General features: G+C 40.0%; 1 protein-coding gene across 1 annotated transcript in view; it reads right to left on the bottom strand.

Annotated features, from left to right (window-relative positions):
- Positions 1-18,207, bottom strand: part of LOC127411631 (uncharacterized protein KIAA1522-like) — a 41,727-nt gene extending 23,520 nt beyond the window's left edge. Inside the window, exons 1-2 of the mRNA XM_051647327.1 lie at positions 17,943-18,207; positions 5,719-5,963 (exon numbers count right to left, since the gene is read on the bottom strand). Of these exons, the coding sequence (XP_051503287.1) occupies positions 5,719-5,963; positions 17,943-18,088 (391 nt within the window). The 5' untranslated portion in view covers positions 18,089-18,207. The remainder of the gene's footprint in view (positions 1-5,718; positions 5,964-17,942) is intronic.
- Positions 18,208-18,679: the final 472 nt, after the last annotated feature.

The raw sequence follows: 18,679 nt of genomic DNA, 5'->3' as shown, positions 1-18,679 counted from the left end.
TATGTGGCAACACCTCTAAACACACCAGGGCATGATGTGAGAATAAAATGTTTCCAATTGAGCATTCAACGACAGATGAAATGAGGAACTTGGATATAAAAATAAAAATAAATAAATAAATAAAATCTATTCTAGAGTAAATCTTATGGACTGATGAAAAATATTTATAGTCCCTATCAGATCGGTTCAAAAGTCTCCAAACATCTGTAAGACCAAGATTTTTACACATCCTGTGAAGTGTAAATTTTGCTCTAAGGGGCTTGCACACTTTTGCTTCACTATGATCAAGAGATTAAAGTCTCCTCCCAATATTATATCATGAGGGGTGCCAGTCACTTGCAACATCCCTTCAAGATCTATAAAAAAGCCCTCATCATCAACGTTAGGTGCATAAATATTAGCCAAAATAAGATTTTGTACCTGAATTTCAGTTAAAATAATAATGACTCTTCCTGATTTATCTTTACTCTGAGACATTTGAATTGAAGATGTTTACTTATCAGTGTAATGACTCCCCTGCTCTTACTCGAGCCAGCACTATGCCCACCCCATGAAAAATGCCCACCCCATATCTTTCCAAAATTTTCACCTTCCTTCTTTTTTATGGGGTGCCCCAACCCATTCACATTCCACGTGGAGAGAGACAATCCAGCCTTATTAACATTTGACATTTTGACATTAGAAAAAATAGACTGTGTGTAAAACACAAGATAAAGACCACATTCCAACATTAGTGCAACAATCAAACCCCGAACGTCCCCTAGAAAAAAAAAGACAAAAAGAAAAACGTGCTGCGTTGATCCCTCCAAACTCAGTCCATGTACGCCACCGAGAGCCCCCGTGACAACCTTGCCGTCGGATTGCTCAAGTCCGGTGCTTCTATACACATTTTATGAGACAGAATTACAGCAAAAGATAATCTATAAAACACACTCCAGCCAATAGGCAGAATAAACACAAAGAGCATGTAGCTTCATCCATAAAACTGTCTTGAAGGTGTGTTATTCTACAAAATAAACTCCAGCCGCTAGGCGGAACCAGCACAAAAAGAGCGTGCAGATTCTTCAAACAGTCAAACGAGTGAGCCGTTCAGTGAGTAAAAGCAAATGAGTAAAAGCAAATGACTTACTCCAATGACTTTGCAAGAAATACTCCACAAAATAAACTCCAGCTGATAGGCGGCACCAGCACACACAAAAAAAAAACATGCAGGTTCCTCAAACTGTCAAGCGGATATTCAGTGAGCCGGTCCACTCAGCTGCAACATGAGTGCAAGCAAATGACTTACTCCAGTGACTTTGCAAGAAATACTCCACAAAATAAACTCCAGCCGATAGGCGGAATAAGCACAAAAAGCGTGTAGATTCATCCACAAAACCATCCCAAAGGTGTGTTGCTTTACAAAATAAACTCCATCCGCTAGGCGGAACCAGCACAAAAACAGCGCGCAGAATCTTCAAACAGTCAAGTGAATGTTCAGTGAGCCGGTCCACTCTGCTGCAACTTGAGTACCACAAAATGACTCACTCCATTGACTTTATGAAGGACATCGTTTGCTGTGGGCATGTGAATGTTTTACGGCCATCCTTAGCATCTATTCTCAATTTGGCCGGGAATACAGTGCATCCGGAAAGTATTCACAGCGCTTCACTTTTTCCACATTTTGTTATGTTACATCCTTATTCCAAAATGGATTAAATTCATTATTTTCCTCAAAATTCTACAAACAATACCCCATAATCACAACGTGCAAGAAGTTTGTTTGAAATCTTTGCAAATTTATTAAATAAAAAACGAAAAAAACTAAAAAAAAAATAAATCACATGTACATAAGTATTCACAGCCTTTGCTCAATACTTTGTTGAAGCACCTTTGGCACCAATTACAGCCTCAAGTCTTTTTGAGTATGATGCTACAAGCTTGGCACACATATTTTTGGGCAGTTTCTCCCATTCTTCTTTGTAGGACCTCTCAAGCTCCATCAGGTTGGATGGGGAGCGTCAGTGCACAGCCATTTTCAGATCTCTCCAGAGATGTTCAATCGGGTTCAAATCTGGGCTCTGGCTGGGCCACTCAAGGACATTCACAGAGTTGTCCTGTAGCCACTCCTTTGTTACCTTGGCTGTGTGCTTAGGGTCGTTGTCCATTGGAAGATGAACCTTCGCCCCAGTCTGAGGTCCAGAGCGCTCTGGAGCAGGTTTTCATCAAGGATGTCTCTGTACATTGCTGCATTCATCTTTCCCTCAATCCTGACTTGTCTCCCAGTTCCTGCCGCTGAAAAACATCCCCACAGCCTGATGCTGCCACCACCATGCTTCACTGTAGGGATGGTATTGGCCAGGTGATGAGCGGTGCCTGGTTTCCTCCAGACATGATGCTTGCCATTCAGGGCAAAGAGTTCAATCTTTGTTTCTCATGGTCTGAGAGTCCTTCAGGTGCCTTTTGGCAAACTCCAGGCGGGCTGTCATGTGCCTTTTACTGAGGAGTGGCTTCCGTCTGGCCACTCTACCATACAGGCCTGATTGGTGGAGTGCTGCAGAAATGGTTGTTCTTCTGGAAGGTTCTCCTCTCTCCACAGAGAAATGCTGGAGCTCTGTCAGAGTGACCATCGGGTTCTTGGTCAACTCCCTGACTAAAGCCCTTCTCCCTCGATCACTCAGTTTGGCCAGGCGGCCAGCTCTAGGAAGAGTCCTGGTGGTTCCAAACTTCTTCCATTTACAGATGATGGAGGCTACTGTGCTTATTGTGACCTTCAATGCTGCAGAAATTTTTCTGTACCCTTCCCCAGATCTGTGCCTCAATACAATCCTGTCTCGGAGGTCTACAGACAATTCCTTGGACTTTATGGCTTGGTTTGTGCTCTGACATGCACTGTTAACTGTGGGACCTTATATAGACAGGTGTGTGCCTTTCCAAATCATGTCCAATCAACTGAATTTACCACAGGTGGACTCCAATCAAGTTGTAGAAACATCTCAAGGATGATCAGTGGAAACAGGATGCAAATGAGCTCAATTTTGAGTGTCATGGCAAAGGCTGTGAATACTTATGTACATGTGATTTTTTTTTCCGTTTTTTTGTTGTTAATAAATTTGCAAAGATTTCAAACAAACTTCTTTCACGTTGTCATTATGGGGTATTGTTTGTTGAATTTTGAGGAAAATAATGAATTTAATCCATTTTGGAATAAGGCTGTAACAACAAAATGTGGAAAAAGTGAAGCGCTGTGAATCATTTCCGGATGCACTGTATCTGTGCAAAAGCGACCTTCCGTTGATGTAAAAGTTTCTTGCATTCCTTGAATCGATTACATTTCTCTCGTCGAGTTCGCAAAATCTGGGAACAAGAAAATGTTGTGGTTCTTCCAAGAAAGCCTTCCTTTACTCCTCGCCTCGCATAACACAAGATCTTTATCGGATGATCTCAGAAATTTGGCCAAAATTGATTGGGGCCTGTCTCCCTCAGCGGATCGCGAGCCGAAACCCTGTGAGCTCGCTTGATTTCCAGCTTATAGACTGCTATACCGAGCAGACTCGGAAAGAGCCCATCCAGGAATTCCACCATATCCTGTCCCTCCACTCCATCCGGGACTCCCACGATATGGACGTTATTCAGCCGGCTACGGTTTTCCATGTCCTCCAACTTCTCCCAGACATGCTCCAAATCCACCTTGGTCGCTAGCGGATTAGCAGATAATTCCCTCTCCGATGACTCCAGATAATCGTTCAGTTTCTCGACATCCCCCACTTTTGTAACCACATCAGTAAATTTCACCTCCATGACAGTGAGCGATCAACTTATCACAGCAAGATCCTCCAAGTCAGCAACGACCTTCATCAGCATTGCCGACACGTTCAGCATCTTGTCGCATTTCCCACATTTCTCCGACTAAATCGACTCCCAGGCTCGGGGCCTGCTTCGAGCACGCAAGTGTCATTTAATGTCTCCAGAGGCCAAGGATTTTGAATTCTTTTACATATTGTCCTCCTTGAACAGTTATGGAACGGAGTGAATCGAATCTCACTGGTTTATGTCATAAAAAAGGTATTAAAACTAGCAAAGTGCGCAGAGCTCGCCGTTCACACGTCCGATCCTCGCATGGTGTCACGTGACTTCCCCTGTCAGTTCTTTTTCAATTAAATTGCCATGCAATTCACAACATGAAAACCCAAGTCACATTCTGTCACTGCACATGAATCTCTTGGACCCACTTCATATCAGGTGTTTTTAACTACTGTGTACTTAAGCATTTGATACAATGTACTTATTATGTGCATATGCGTTGTTGCGTTGTACTTACCTGCATTTAATTATGTCTGTAGTTACACTGTTTACCTTACCCCTAAACCTAACCCTACCCCAACCTTTACCCTAAACCCTAAACCTACCTCAACCTCAGTACCAACAATGTGAATCTTGTGAGAATTTTGTACAAAAGTTTTTAGTTACACAATAAGTACATTGTATTGTATGTATTTTAATGTTAGTACATTGTAGTTAAAGACATCTAATATACATGGGGACAAATCTCTCTGTATTTTACAGTAATATTCTTATCTGCAAGTGTTACAAATTCAAATGCAAGTATTTTCATTCAGCAAAGTATGTCCTAACAGTGAGCAAGCATTAAAACGGTAGTTTATAATTTATAATTGTATTTATTTATCACGTTATACATTTGCACATGAAATTCTTTTTTTTTCACATATCCCAGCTAAGCTGGGGTCAGAGTGCAGGGTCAGCCATGATACAGCGCCCCTGGAGCAGATAGGGTCAAGGGCCTTGCTCAAGGGTCCAACAGTGGCATCTTGGCAGTGCTGGGGCTTGAACCCCTGACCTTCTGATCAGTAACCCAGGGCCTTAACCACTGAGCCACCATTCACCATTATGCATATATTCACATTTTACAAGCACTGGCTGTAGCTGGGCTTATTCAAACTGATGTTAATGCTCACTCCTCTACATTAATTCCCAACACATACAGGATGCAAGATCCCTTTCATTAACCAAGCTGCACTTCCCCTTTCTTTATTTTACAGGACATTCTTCTTATCAATTGTATGCATACAGAACCAGTTTACAGTATGTTCTGTTCAATGCAAAACATAAAAGCCTTCCTTGAAAAGAAAAAGGCCCACCAGTAAACAAATCCACATCATCAGAAGAATGTTATCTATTTTTAGTCATATATATTTTATTTTATTTTACTGTATTTCCACCACATGTTATTGACATGTTCTCTTTGATTGACCCCTTCTGGTGTTTCTTTATTTTGTTTTGTTTTTTTATCCCCTTTTCTCCCAATTTGGAATGCCCAATTCCCACTACTTAGTAGGTCCTCATGGTGGCGCAGTTACTCACCTTAATCCGGGTGGCGGAGGACAAGTCTCAGTTGCCTCCGCTTCTGAGACTGTCAATCTGCGCATCTTATGACATGACTCGTTGTGCATGACACCGCGGAGACTCCTCATGTGGAGGCTCATGCTACTCTCCACGCACAACTTACCACGTGCCCCACTGAGAGCGAGAACCACTAATCGTGACCACGAGGTGGTTAACCCCATGTGACTCTACCCTCTCTAGCAAACGGGCCAATTTGGTTGCTGGAGTCACTCAGCACACCCTGGATTCGAACTCACGACTCCAGGGGTTATAGTCAGCGTCAATACTCGCTGAGCTACCCAGGCCCCCTCCTTCTGGTGTTTCTTAAAGTATTACCTGTGTTAAGTGTTGATTTTGGTAACTCTATAGGTGATCCAGGTGCAAGCAGGTCTCCACGTATATCTGTCGTGTGTCGGCGGGTTTTCCTGCGCTGCCTCTTTAACCACTTGAACGCACGGCTGAAGGATCCAGCCCGTCGCCTTCCGTGCTTGCCCCTTCCCCCCTGCCGCTCATTGAACACCTGCAGCACATCTGGAGGAATCAGGTCCCCCACAGATCCACGACCAGATGACATCACGCACCTGCCACAAAAACAGAAGTAATTTCTGAGTATCTTTTTTTCATTCATGGGCTATTATGGTCAATTTATTTTTTAATTTTTTGCCTGTATTTTAGGACAGTAGAGAGACAGGAAAGTTGAGGGAGAGAGACTGGAAATGGAACATTCTGCCAAAAATGTCATTTTTATTATCAGTGTTCACAGACAAGCAAGTTCTAGGTTCTTGTCATGTTTCTTAGGTGTATAAATTGCATTGAGAGTCACAGCATCTCATGGTTATTTTAAGTGGCCATTCTTGTAGTAGGCAGTCTTTGTAGTTGGTGTGCCATGATTCTATTTCACTCAGAATTATGAGACTGACAGGTGCTGCATCACTATGGCAAATCAGATGTTACAGAAAAGAATATGGATCAGCTCATCTACATACCATTCAACCATAAAACATTTATCCAGACCTCAGTTGGCATCGCTGGAAATTGGACCTTAGATCTCAATAGGATATACAATTGTGCTCAAAAGTTTGCATACCCTGGCAGAAATTGTGACATTTTGGCATTGATTTTGAAAATATGACTGATCATGTGTCTTTTATTTAAGGATAGTGATCATATGAAGCCATTTATTATCACATAGTTGTTTGGCTCCTTTATAAATCATAATGATAACAGAAATCACCCAAATGGCCCTGATCAAAAGTTTACATACCCTTGAATGTTTGGCCTTGTTACAGACACACAATGTGACACACACAGGTTTAAATGGCAATTAAAGGTTAATTTCCCACACCTGTGGCTTTTTAAATTGCAATTAGTGTCTGTGTATAAATAGTCAATGAGTTTGTTAGCTCTCACGTGGATGCACTGAGCAGGCTAGATACTGAGCCATGGGGAGCAAAAAAGAACTGTCAAAAGACCTGTGTAACAAGGTAATGGAACTTTATAAAGATGGAAAAGGATATATAAAGATATCCAAAGCCTTGAAAATGCCAGGCAGTACTGTTCAATCACTTATTAAGAAATGGAAAATTCAGGGATCTTTTGATACCAAGCCAAGGTCAGGTAGACCAAGAAAGATTTCAGCCACAACTGCCAGAAGAATTGTTCGGGATACAAAGAAAAACCCACAGGTAACCTCAGGAGAAATACAGGCTGCTCTGGAAAAAGATGGTGTGGTTGTTTCAAGGAGCACAATACGACGATACTTGAACAAAAATGAGCTGCATGGTCGAGTTGCCAGAAAGAAGCCTTTACTGCACCAATGCCACAAAAAAGCCCGGTTACAATATGCCCGACAACACCTTGACATGCCTCAGTTTCTGGCACACTGTAATTTGGAGTGACGAGACCAAAATAGAGCTTTATGGTCACAACCATAAGCACTATGTTTGGAGAGGGGTCAACAAGGCCTATAGTGAAAAGAATACCACCCCCACTGTGAAGCATGGTGGTGGCTCACCGATGTTTTGGGGGTGTGTGAGCTCTAAAGGCACGGGAAATCTTGTGAAAATTTATGGCAAGATGAATGCAGCATGATATCAGAAAATACTGGCAGACAATTTGCATTCTTCTGCACGAAACCTGCGCATGGGATGCTCTTGGACTTTCCAGCACGACAATGACACTAAGCACAAGGCCAAGTTGACTCTCCAGTGGTTACAGCAGAAAAAGGTGAAAGTTCTGGAGTGGCCATCACAGTCTCCTTACCTTAATATCATCGAGCCACTCTGGGGAGATCTCAAACGTGCAGTTCATGCAAGATGACCAAAGACTTTGCATGACCTGGAGGCATTTTAACAAGACGAATGGGCTGCTTTACCACCTGCAAGAATTTGGGGCCTCATAGACAACTATTACAAAAGACTGCATGTTGTCATTGATGCTAAAGGGGGCAATACACAGTATTAAGAACTAAGGGTATGCAGACTTTTGAACAGGGGTCATTTCATTTTTTTTCTTTGTTGCCATGTTTTGTTTTATGATTGTGCCATTCTGTTATAACCTAGAGTTGAATATGAATCCCATAAGAAATAAAATAAATGTTTTTTGCCTGCTCACTCATGTTTTCTTTAAAAATGGTACATATATTACCAATTCTCCAAGGGTATGCAAACTTTTGAGCACAACTGTAGTTCTGATGGATCACCTGATCACTGTGTCAGTTGTCTCACATGTATTATAGGTTAGGGTTTTTCCCCACCCAACATAGCAGGTCGTCAGCATATGTTGTGTTATAAATGCTGGTCCACAACATGGGATGTTAGCATGCTGGTGTTCAACAAGAGTTTTTGATTAGCTTAACTAGCAAGATTGCCTTGGTTAACCAGCATTAGCCAAGAAGACTGGTCATTCAGCTTCACCATCTACTTGTGTTTTGCACATGAGCAACATGGTTATGCTGGTCCACTAGCTAGACAAGCACTAAAGTAAAATAAACGGGCATAGACCAGTATGCTTCAATACAAGTTAAGCAGTGAGAACAGACCAAAATGTAACTTCTTTTTCACTGTACATCTTGTCATTGCAGTCTCTTTCAAGATTTCAAGCTCAATTACATTTCCCAAGGCTCGACGCATGCGCAGAGCGCTAGATGACACTATATATATTGTCACTGAAAGGACCTACAGAGTTGAGATATTCTTCTAAAAATCTTCATTTGTGCTCAGCAGAAGAAAAAAAAAGTCACACATCTGAGATGGCATGAAGGTGAGTAAATGAAAGAATTTTCATTTTTAGATGAACTAAACCTTTAACTTTGCAACTTGAACTCAGAATCTTCCTTTAAATTGGTCTTTTCAGCAGGACTAATCACACTTTGTCTGCCGATATCAAGTGATCTTTTGTTAGTAAATGCAATGACATTCATTTTTTAAGATTGGCTTAAGTGCCTAAATACTTTTTGGAGCCCCTATATTATTGGTATGAGACAGAAGAAATGTTAATACAAATTAAATAGCATACATTGTAAATAAAAATCTAAAGCTTTTTGGAAAACAGTCGTTATGAAGACTATTGTTTATTCTTCATTGGTGAACAAAATTGAAATTCCCTTCTCATTGAATCCCTATCACGAATTGGTGGTCCACACAGATCAGGGTCTGATCCTGATGGTGTGCATCTCAAACACTCTCAATGAGCTACAGGCACCTCTCATTCCTGAACACCTAGTCATCAGCTCCACCCTTACACACACACACACACACACACACACACACACACAGAGAGAGAGAGAGAGAGAGAGAGAGAGAGAGAGAGAGAGAGAGACAGACAGAGAGAGAGAGAGAGAGAGAGAGAGAGAGAGAGAGAGAGAGAGAGAGAGACACACCCTAACAGAACGCACACAAACACACATTCATAATGTGTAAAACATTTAAACACAGGCATAATATCAAGAATAAACACACCCAGCAGATGTATTTACCCAGGGAGGTCATTTCACTCGATTAACAGAGACACACACATTCACAAAGGACGAACTTCACATGAAAATAAAGGACTAAACTAAACATCAACTTGAAAATGATTCTGTTTAACATTATAAACAGCTGGGTTCATTTGAGGTAATGATAAAAAGACCAATAGCTATATAGCGATGCACAGATAGACAGACAGACAGACACAGAGAGAGAGAGAGAGAGAGAGAGAGAGAAATGAGTGTTTGAGAAAGGGTGTGTTAAAGCAATATTAAAAACAATAAGCATCAGACCGCTACTGTATACACGTGCTCTTTCTCACACTTGCACAACGTTAAAAATAAGAAAACTGCAGCTGATGTTGTGATTATATACATTGGGTGTGTCTCAATCAGCTCCCTAGTTCAGTAATCCAGCCATTTTTAGGGCTATCCCAATCGCAAAATCGTTCCAGTGCACCGAAACGTTCGCTCCCTAAAAATTCCCAGAATGCACCGTGAAAACCAAGGAGCTGGAATTCGTGTTCACGATATACTGATTCACGACATTGGGAATTGACTCACTGGTTGTCACATTGCAGCACTTGTCAGAGCTCTATTTAGTACTTCAGCCGGTCACTGGACCAATCAGACCGCAGCACACTGACTCACTTCTTCACCATGGAAATGCACAGAAACAAACAGAGTAGAACCAACATGCAGAGCTGGCAAAACAAAATTCATAGACTCCTCACAATAATTACATTAGTCTAATCCAGGATTAAAGTTAGAAACACAGAGACTGTCATGTACAGACAGCACTGCTGTTCGCTGCAAGTTGCAAATGATTCATTTGCATTTAGTTACATAATATTAAGAACTGCAATAATAGATGTTAGGAATGGATTTGCATGACATCACAGATCAGAGTTTTTTTGGATGTTTTACCTCTGGTGTAATTCTCTCACACACACAAATCTCTCACTGCCTGTTCTGCTGTTCCTACAGGTGTAAAGGTGTGTCGGTGTGTTTGTGTCATGCATTAACAGTTTTAGGGTGGATTCAAATGTTGTACTCCCAAAAAAAAAAAAAAAAAAACACAAAAAAAAAAAAAACATAGCAACAATTAGTGTTTCCACAGAAACCATTCAAAAAGTGTATGAGCACATGCACAACCACACAGAAATAATGAAACACACACAAAACAACTGTCCAACACCAATTATGGTGAGAAACACACACTGGCTGTGTTTAGAATCGCATACTTTCATACAACTATTTCTTAAGTATATAGAATGTGCTGTATATGTGTGCATAATATGCACATTTTCTATGCATGGAATGCCCAGATGGCATACTACATTTGCTATAATGTGTTGTTTGCAACAGAGCACACTGCAAGGAATACTATATCCCACAAAGCAATGTGCCTGAATTAACTTTCCATTTCCAGTGTGATGAATGAACCGGAAGTAATATATGCTGCCCATTTTAAATTTATATTGGTTTATTATTGGATCAAACTGCCAAGATTTAAAGAGTTAGTTCACCCAAAAATGAAAATTCTCATCATTTACTCACCCTCAAGCCATCCCAGGTGTGTATGACTTTCTTTCTTCAGCACAACACATTTGAAGAAAAACAAAAAAATATCTTAGCTTAGCAGGTCCTTAACATGCAAGTGGAAGGTGATCTGACCTTTGAAGCTCCAAAAAGAACAGACAGTCAGCATAAACATCATCTATACGACTCCGCTGGTTAATGTCTTTTAAAGCTAAACGATCACTTTTGGTGTGAAAAAGATCAATATTTAAGTACTTTTTAACTATAAATCATCGCTTCCGGTCAGCAGCAGTACGCGCGTGACGTAATCACGTTGGCATGTTCACGCAAGAACAGACGCATGTGCGACACACCCGGAAGAGCATCGCTGTTTACAACTGAGTAGGAGGAACGCTGTACAAATTCTTAGTTTGTTTCAGATCTGTATTTGTATCTGTTAGTTTACTCACAATGGTGCGTTTGTATGCTCATCCCGGATGTCTCAACCGAGAGAAAAATGTGAGATTACGTCCGCAACGCAAATAGGTCACGTGGGAGACCGCGTGAACTCCGCCCTCTCGTGAATGTGCATACTGCTGCTGACATGAAGCGATGATTTATAGTTAAAAAGTACTTAAATATTGATCTTTTACCAACCAAAAGCGATAGAAGACATTAATTGAACAAGTCGAGTTGTATGGATGACGTTTATCCTGACTGTCTGATTTTTGGAAATTCAAAAGGTCAGATCACCATCCACTTGCATTTTAATGACCTACCGAGCCAAGATATTTTTCTTCAAATGTGTTCTATTGAAGAAAGAAAGTCATACACATCTGGGATGGCATGAAGGTGAGTAAATGATGAGAGATTTTTCATTTTTGGGTAAACTATTCCTTTAAGGCTTTTTATACACAAAATTGGATTAAGAATGTACAATGAGATGATTAAAAAAAAAGAGCAATACTTTTTAAGGACTTATTAATCTTAGTTAATGATAATTTTAACAAATTATGCATTTTTAAATTAAAAGTTTTATATGTTAACATTAGTTAATGCATTATGAACTAACATGAATGATTGTATTTTTAAACATAAATTAACACTGTTAGTTCATGATACCTAATGCATTTACAAATGTTAACAAATACAATCTTATTGTAAAGTGTTAGTAAAAAATAGTAGGCAGCATTCAGTGTATACTGCGCTGTATGCAGTAAGCTCCATGCTAGTATTCCATTCCAAACTTAGCGACGCTCAGTGACTAAAACGTAATCCCTTCCATTCATACTTGTACACACAGCAAAGCAGAAACGCACGCACATGCGACAAAGTTTTGTCTTTCGCTGCATACCAAAGTTTAAGTTTAGTAAACTCTGACCTGCAAATTTGCGATATGGCAACATGACGTTTGGTCACCATATTTGATTTCAGTGCCGTTTACATACTTTATCAATAGAGTGGATAACTACAACAAATAGATTGTATGCCTTCAGAAGATTTGTTAAAGGATGCATGAGTCACATGTACTACTTTGATGAAACTTTTGAATGCTTTATTAAGCATAAAATAAAAGAGTCACTATTTGCTGCCATTGCACTGAATTCAGTCAATGGGGCATACATTAAATTATTTCCTTCTGTCTATCAAAGTTCATATGGGTTTGGAACGTCATATGTGTTTGGAGGGTGAGTAAGTTATTATACAATTTTCATTTTTGGACTATTGTTTTAACTGTGTAAAGTGAGCACAAGAGAACCTGGCTTAGCACACCAGCACGCACAACAGCAGAGATGATAACAAGCAGAAGGTGTGTGTTCATGTGGGTAAAAGGAAATGGAGGTAAATCTGGGAGGAAAAGAGCCTGAGGGATGTTAACCAGGAAAACTATGGTTATGGTCACTCACACGCATACAAAATTGAGCAATGGTGGCCATATCGCTAGACTGCAGTTTGTTTGATTATACTAGTGGTATGGTGCTCACCAGGTGGATGGCACAGACTGGAATTCACATTCTCTCACACTGCAGAAGGGCTTTTCAGTCTAAGAGATCAGACATTTCACAATGAGCGATACATCTTGAGTTAGTTACACAAAAGCTATAACATGGGCAATTATGTGCAACATCACAGCTGTGTGAGACAGGACCATGTTTGTCTCTAAAACGCAGACAGTTGTGAGAACTTAAAGGGGCATTTTACAGAAAAATTAAAATTCTTTCATCATTTACTCACCCTCATGTTGTGAATTAATTTATGAATTTATGAATTTATTTCTTCTGTGGAACATAAAAGGAGATGTTATGCAGAATGTTAGGAACAAACAGCCTCAGTCACCATTCACTTTAAGTGTATGGAAAAAGAGAGCAACGCCAAGATTCTTTTAAACAACTCCAGAAAGGAAGTCACTCAGGTTTGGAACGACATGATGAGAGGGTTTTCATTTTTGGATGAACTAACTCCACTCTTTCAAAGCCAAAACCTAAGGAATTTCGGGTTTAGGAATACCTATAAATTCCTCTGTAAGTGTTGAGGGGAACTGCTGAGGGTCATTTAAGTTGCTCCCAAAGCTATGGATCAGCTTTTTGAGAGACAGAGGGGAAATGTGCTGATAGCTGACATGCTAACTGCACATTAGCTGTGTCTGTATGGTAGAGTCTGCCTTCCCTCACAGCTACTATTACAGTACATTAGCACAATAACACACAACACACTGACAGACAAAAAAACATACGAATCTGAGAAGACCACCTGAGGTATATTGTTTTACTAGATATCCGTGTGATGTGAAATAAATCTACTACAGAGATTTGAATATTTTATAAGGATGAAATATAATCATTATTTCATCTCCAAACTTCAGAGGTGTGCTGACTATCGTATTAGATTGCAGTCTTATTTCATCCTTGAAAAGTATAGCCTCTGACGTTTTCATGTAATCCATGCCTGCGTGTGTGTGTTTCAGGGCTTTGCAGCAGCCTATTGAGAGCTGGAGTGGCATTCCTAAAGACTGATAATTGTATAAATCTTTGGGTTCCTCCCCCAGCTCCACCTCTTCTTCCATTCTGTTTTTTCCATCCTTCCTTGGCTGTTCTTCCCTCAGATCACTAAAGTTTTGGTTTTTATGAAGCTGCTCAGGGCCAAACACAACGAATTTCACAGTGAACAGCACCAGCACCTACATTAGAACCTTATTCATTAACCTGGAATCCCCTACACTCCAGAACTGTCTTACATGCTTATAGAATCTATAACTGCCTCACGTAATCATCTTCAATGATTCACACCTGTCTCGCTCTATCATGCCCAATACAACCCAAGTCTCACTCTATCATCTCCACATACTCCATATCTGTCTCACACTATCATGCCCAATACAACCCAACACACAACCCAGTCCTAAAAGTATTTCTGAGCAATTCTGGGAACAGTGTGAAATGTGGGAACCGGTATGTATTATAGGTACAACAGGTGAATGACAGGAGAAAAAAGAAAAAATACAAATGTGGGACCTTGGTTTAGCTCACCCAAAAATACAATTCTGTCATTTACTCTCATATTGTAGTAAACAATAATACAACCCAATACATAATCTCCATATACTCCAGTTCTGGCTCACTTCATTACCTCCAAAGTATCCATAACTGTCTTACTCTATACTCTCCATACAGTCCAGAACTGTTTCACTCTATCATCTCCAAATGATCCATAACATTTTTACTCTATCATACCATTATGATCCAGATCTGTCTCATTCGTTGATCTTCAGATGATCCAGAACTGTCTCACTCTATCATGCCAATTTCAGTCCTTAAGTCACACTTTATAATGTCCATATACTCCAGTTCTGTCTCACTTTTTCACCTCCATACGATCCATAACGGTCTCTCTTTTTAAACTTCACACGATCTACAACTCACTCCATCATCTTCGTATGATCCAGAACTGTCTCACTTTATCACCTTGAAACAATCCAGAAATTTCTCACTCTATATTATCCATCCAATCCAGTCTCTTATTGTAATCTCCATAACTGTTTAACACTATCACATGCATGCAATCCAGAGTTCTCACTAAATCATCTCCATATAATCCAGATATGTCTTACCTACGTACAATCCAAATATAACTCTATTTTCTGTTTACAATCCAGGACTGTCTCAAAGTTTGATCTCCATATATTCCAGATCAGTGTCACTCTTTCTTCACCATACAATTCTGGAATGTCTCACTTTCATTGTCTGTCTCATGACACTATCTCCATCCACACCGGAACTGTCACACTATCAATTAGTCTTACAGTTCACAGGACTGACTATATAACTGTCAATGGCAGATATAATGATATAACGGCAGATCAGCCTGTTCTCAGGATCAGAATCAGAATGAGCTTTATTGCCAAACGTTCTCACGTACACAAGGAATTTTTTTTGGTGATAGGAGAAACAAGTGCACACAGATCATTAAAGTGAGACAAAGAATATAAAACAAGGTAAGAGTATAAATAGACACACAAATAATAGGACATATAACATAGAATGGTGTATGTACATGTGCAAGTGGTAATGTATGTGCACGGTAGGGGTATGTACAGTTACTGAATTAAATATGAGTGAATTTACATATGTACATGAGATATGTATTTACATTATTGCACTATGGGGGAGTCCTGAAGGCAGTTTAATTATTCATGTCAAAAAATGGTCTGAGGGTAAAAACTGTTCTTGTGCCTGGATGTCCTGGCGCTCAGTGCTCTGTAGCGCCTACCAGAGGGCAACAGTTCAAAGAGGGAGTGCAGGGTGTGTTTGGGACATATTTGGAACGTCTCAACAACAATTACTTTCCCTCATGGCAAAACTGGTAGCACGTTGCGTCAGTTGCATGGGAGACCACAATTCAATCCCCATTCAAACAAGGAAGTAATCACGATTGTATAAACAATCACGAGCATGACAAGAATGTTGTATTTTTATCCCTAACATTGCATTTTGTCTCTACTAATGGTTAGGGTTAGATTTGGGTTTAGGTTGGTGGGTAGATTAAATAAAATAAGCATTTCTCTTCATAGTTTTACACCCTGTTCAGCTGAAAACAATTATTTTTACAACTGGCTTCTGGCGACCTCTCCTGGATATAAATGGATGTCGCGCTTGTTTATATGCTCTGAAACACTTACCGCTTTAGATTCTGGAGGCAGTGTTTTCAAATTCTGTCAGCGTATACCGATTTCGGCTAAAGATAAATCGGCACACACTTGCCAAATTTTATTTGAGATCAGGCTGCTCTGGAGATGTACAGGTCTTGGAGGGTGGGCAGGGGGACACCAATAATCCTCTCAGCAGTCCAGACTGTCTGTTGTAGTTTCATTCTGTCTGATTTGGTGTCTGAACCAAACCAGACAGTTATAGATGTACACAGGACAGACTCAATGACGGCCGAGTAGAACTGTGTCAACAGCTCCTATGGCAGGTTTTACTTCCTCAGCTGGCGAAGGAAGTACAACCTCTTCTGAATGATTCCATTGCTGCCACAGTGTTGTTCAGGATGGTGAGGTTTTTGTGACCGTACCAGACATAATTTAATCATGTGTTTTAGATTAAAGATTAAAATTACTTAAACCCTGGGCTAATCTAATCTTCCACAAAACACACGCCAACATAATAAACACTTCCAGTTGTTGATCAAACACTGATCAATCAGCTGGGTGGTGGTAGCACAGTGGTTATTGATCTGAGGTGCCAGCTGATAAACAAGTGGTTTGTATACCATGGTTACTGAGGATAACTTTAAAAACCCTGGTGCCCTGGAGCAAAACCAGCTCATTGTCAGTAACTTTGCCTCACACTGACTGCCAAATAAAACCAGTTTTAATTTCCACAGAATAAACAACATTTTGCAGCATGGGAAACCTTCCTAATCAACATGAATCCTTAAACTCACATGGAGTGAAAACAAAGTGTCCTACAAGTATTTCTGAGCAATTCTGGGAACAGTGTGAAATGTGGGAACTGGTATGTATTATAGGTACAACAGGTGAATGACAGGAGAAAAAAGAAAAAATACAAATGTGGGACCTTGGTTTAGCTCAGCCAAAAATACAATTCTGTCATTTACTCTCATATTGTTCCAAAACAGTATACATTTCTTTCTTCAGTGGAACACAAAAAGAGAAATTTTAAAGAATGCTGCAGCTGCTCTCTTTTTCCATACAATGAAAATGAATTTGTGACTGAGAGGCTAACATTACATGAAAGTAATAGAGGTTAGGAAGAACATGAGGGTGAGTAAACGATTAAATGTTTTTTTTTTTTTAATTTTTTTTTACTCTAATTGGTTTTTTTTTACATCTAGAGACACACACCTTTTATAAACAACTCATCACCATGCCAACCACGTTTGACCACGTGGCTGTTCAGATTTGTGCAAAAAAACCATACGAGGATCAAAACAGTGTTATGGATTTAGACCATGTAAATGCCAATTAATGAATGGAACTAAATGAACGCCCGTTTAAATCAGTCAATCACTTTATTTCCTATAGTATAGGGCAGAGGGCTTATTTTACTTCAAGAACACACACACCTCCTGATTCTGCGCACACTTGCGCAACTGATCTGGAATCTCTACAGAAACAAGCCCATGCATGGCAGCCTGACGGGTACAGCGACACACCCATAAATCAACAATACTTACAATCTCCCTTTCTTTCTCTCTCACTCATTTTCCCACAGGTTACCCATTATCAAGAACATTAGCACTGGAAGAGTCGTTCTGTCTCCAAACCCCTCACTCCCCCTCCTCCAAACCTTGCAGGTCTCCTATTTGTTTCAGGTTAATGTTCAAACCCGCTCAAGGTGAAGCGTCTATTCTGCGCCTGTGCGAAAAGGACACCAATCTCTCCAAAACTACGCACATATCCCCAGAACGCGTCCCTTTACTTCCATATATGTAAGATAGATAGATAGATAGATTTTTTTTTTTTTTTTTTTTTTTTTTTTTTTTTAGATGCATTGCACCATTTTTCAAAAATAAAAAGTATAGTAGTAAAAAAAGATGCCGTAAGTGGTGTTACCTCTTTAACTTTTGGATCCCTCGGTTTCCTTGTTCGGCGCGGTAAAATCCGTTTACATCGGACAGTCCGTTTGAATCTCGTCTGGAAAGTTCAGGTGAGGCATTTCCGCAACATTCCAGTTTTTTTGGAAAACTCTTTCTCCACATAGATCAGGATTCTGAACATTCAGAGACCAGCCAGAACAGCCTTTACAGACTGTGCACTACTCTGGGACTCAGTTGTTCCTCTTCGCTGCCTAATCCTGAAGAGATGTTTCAGGTGAGAATTAAAAGGGAGTTTCCAAACACTTTCAGACCCATGACTGCTCAGTGGCGACACCCCGTGGATACAGAATAAAAAAAAAAAAAACACACACATATCCTGTAGAAATGATTACATAATGCACTGATTTAAGGGTGTGGGTGACTGATTTAAATGTCATTACTCACTTACAGGATGTATTGCTATGGAGATGCTTAGTCATCCAGGACATATGTTTTGTGAATTTAAAACATTTTAAATAAAAATTGAGAAATTCTTTAAAAGAAAGAAAAAAAAAATCTAGCAAATTAACAATAATAATTACTAGAATTAGGGTACTCGAGTTCGGACTCGGGTCTTAAGTCCGACTCGGACCATTTTGGACTCAAGACTCGATTGTTTAACGACTCGGACTTGACTAAAGTGGACTCGAACCCAACAATAGGGATTAACAATATCAACAGCAAATTAACCAGCAGGTCTGCACTGCATTTTAG

The sequence above is a fragment of the Myxocyprinus asiaticus genome, chromosome 21 (assembly GCF_019703515.2).
Source record: "Myxocyprinus asiaticus isolate MX2 ecotype Aquarium Trade chromosome 21, UBuf_Myxa_2, whole genome shotgun sequence".
NCBI lineage: Eukaryota > Metazoa > Chordata > Actinopteri > Cypriniformes > Catostomidae > Myxocyprinus > Myxocyprinus asiaticus.
Note: the sequence above shows the minus strand (reverse complement) of the source record. Positions and strands in the feature narration are given on the sequence as shown.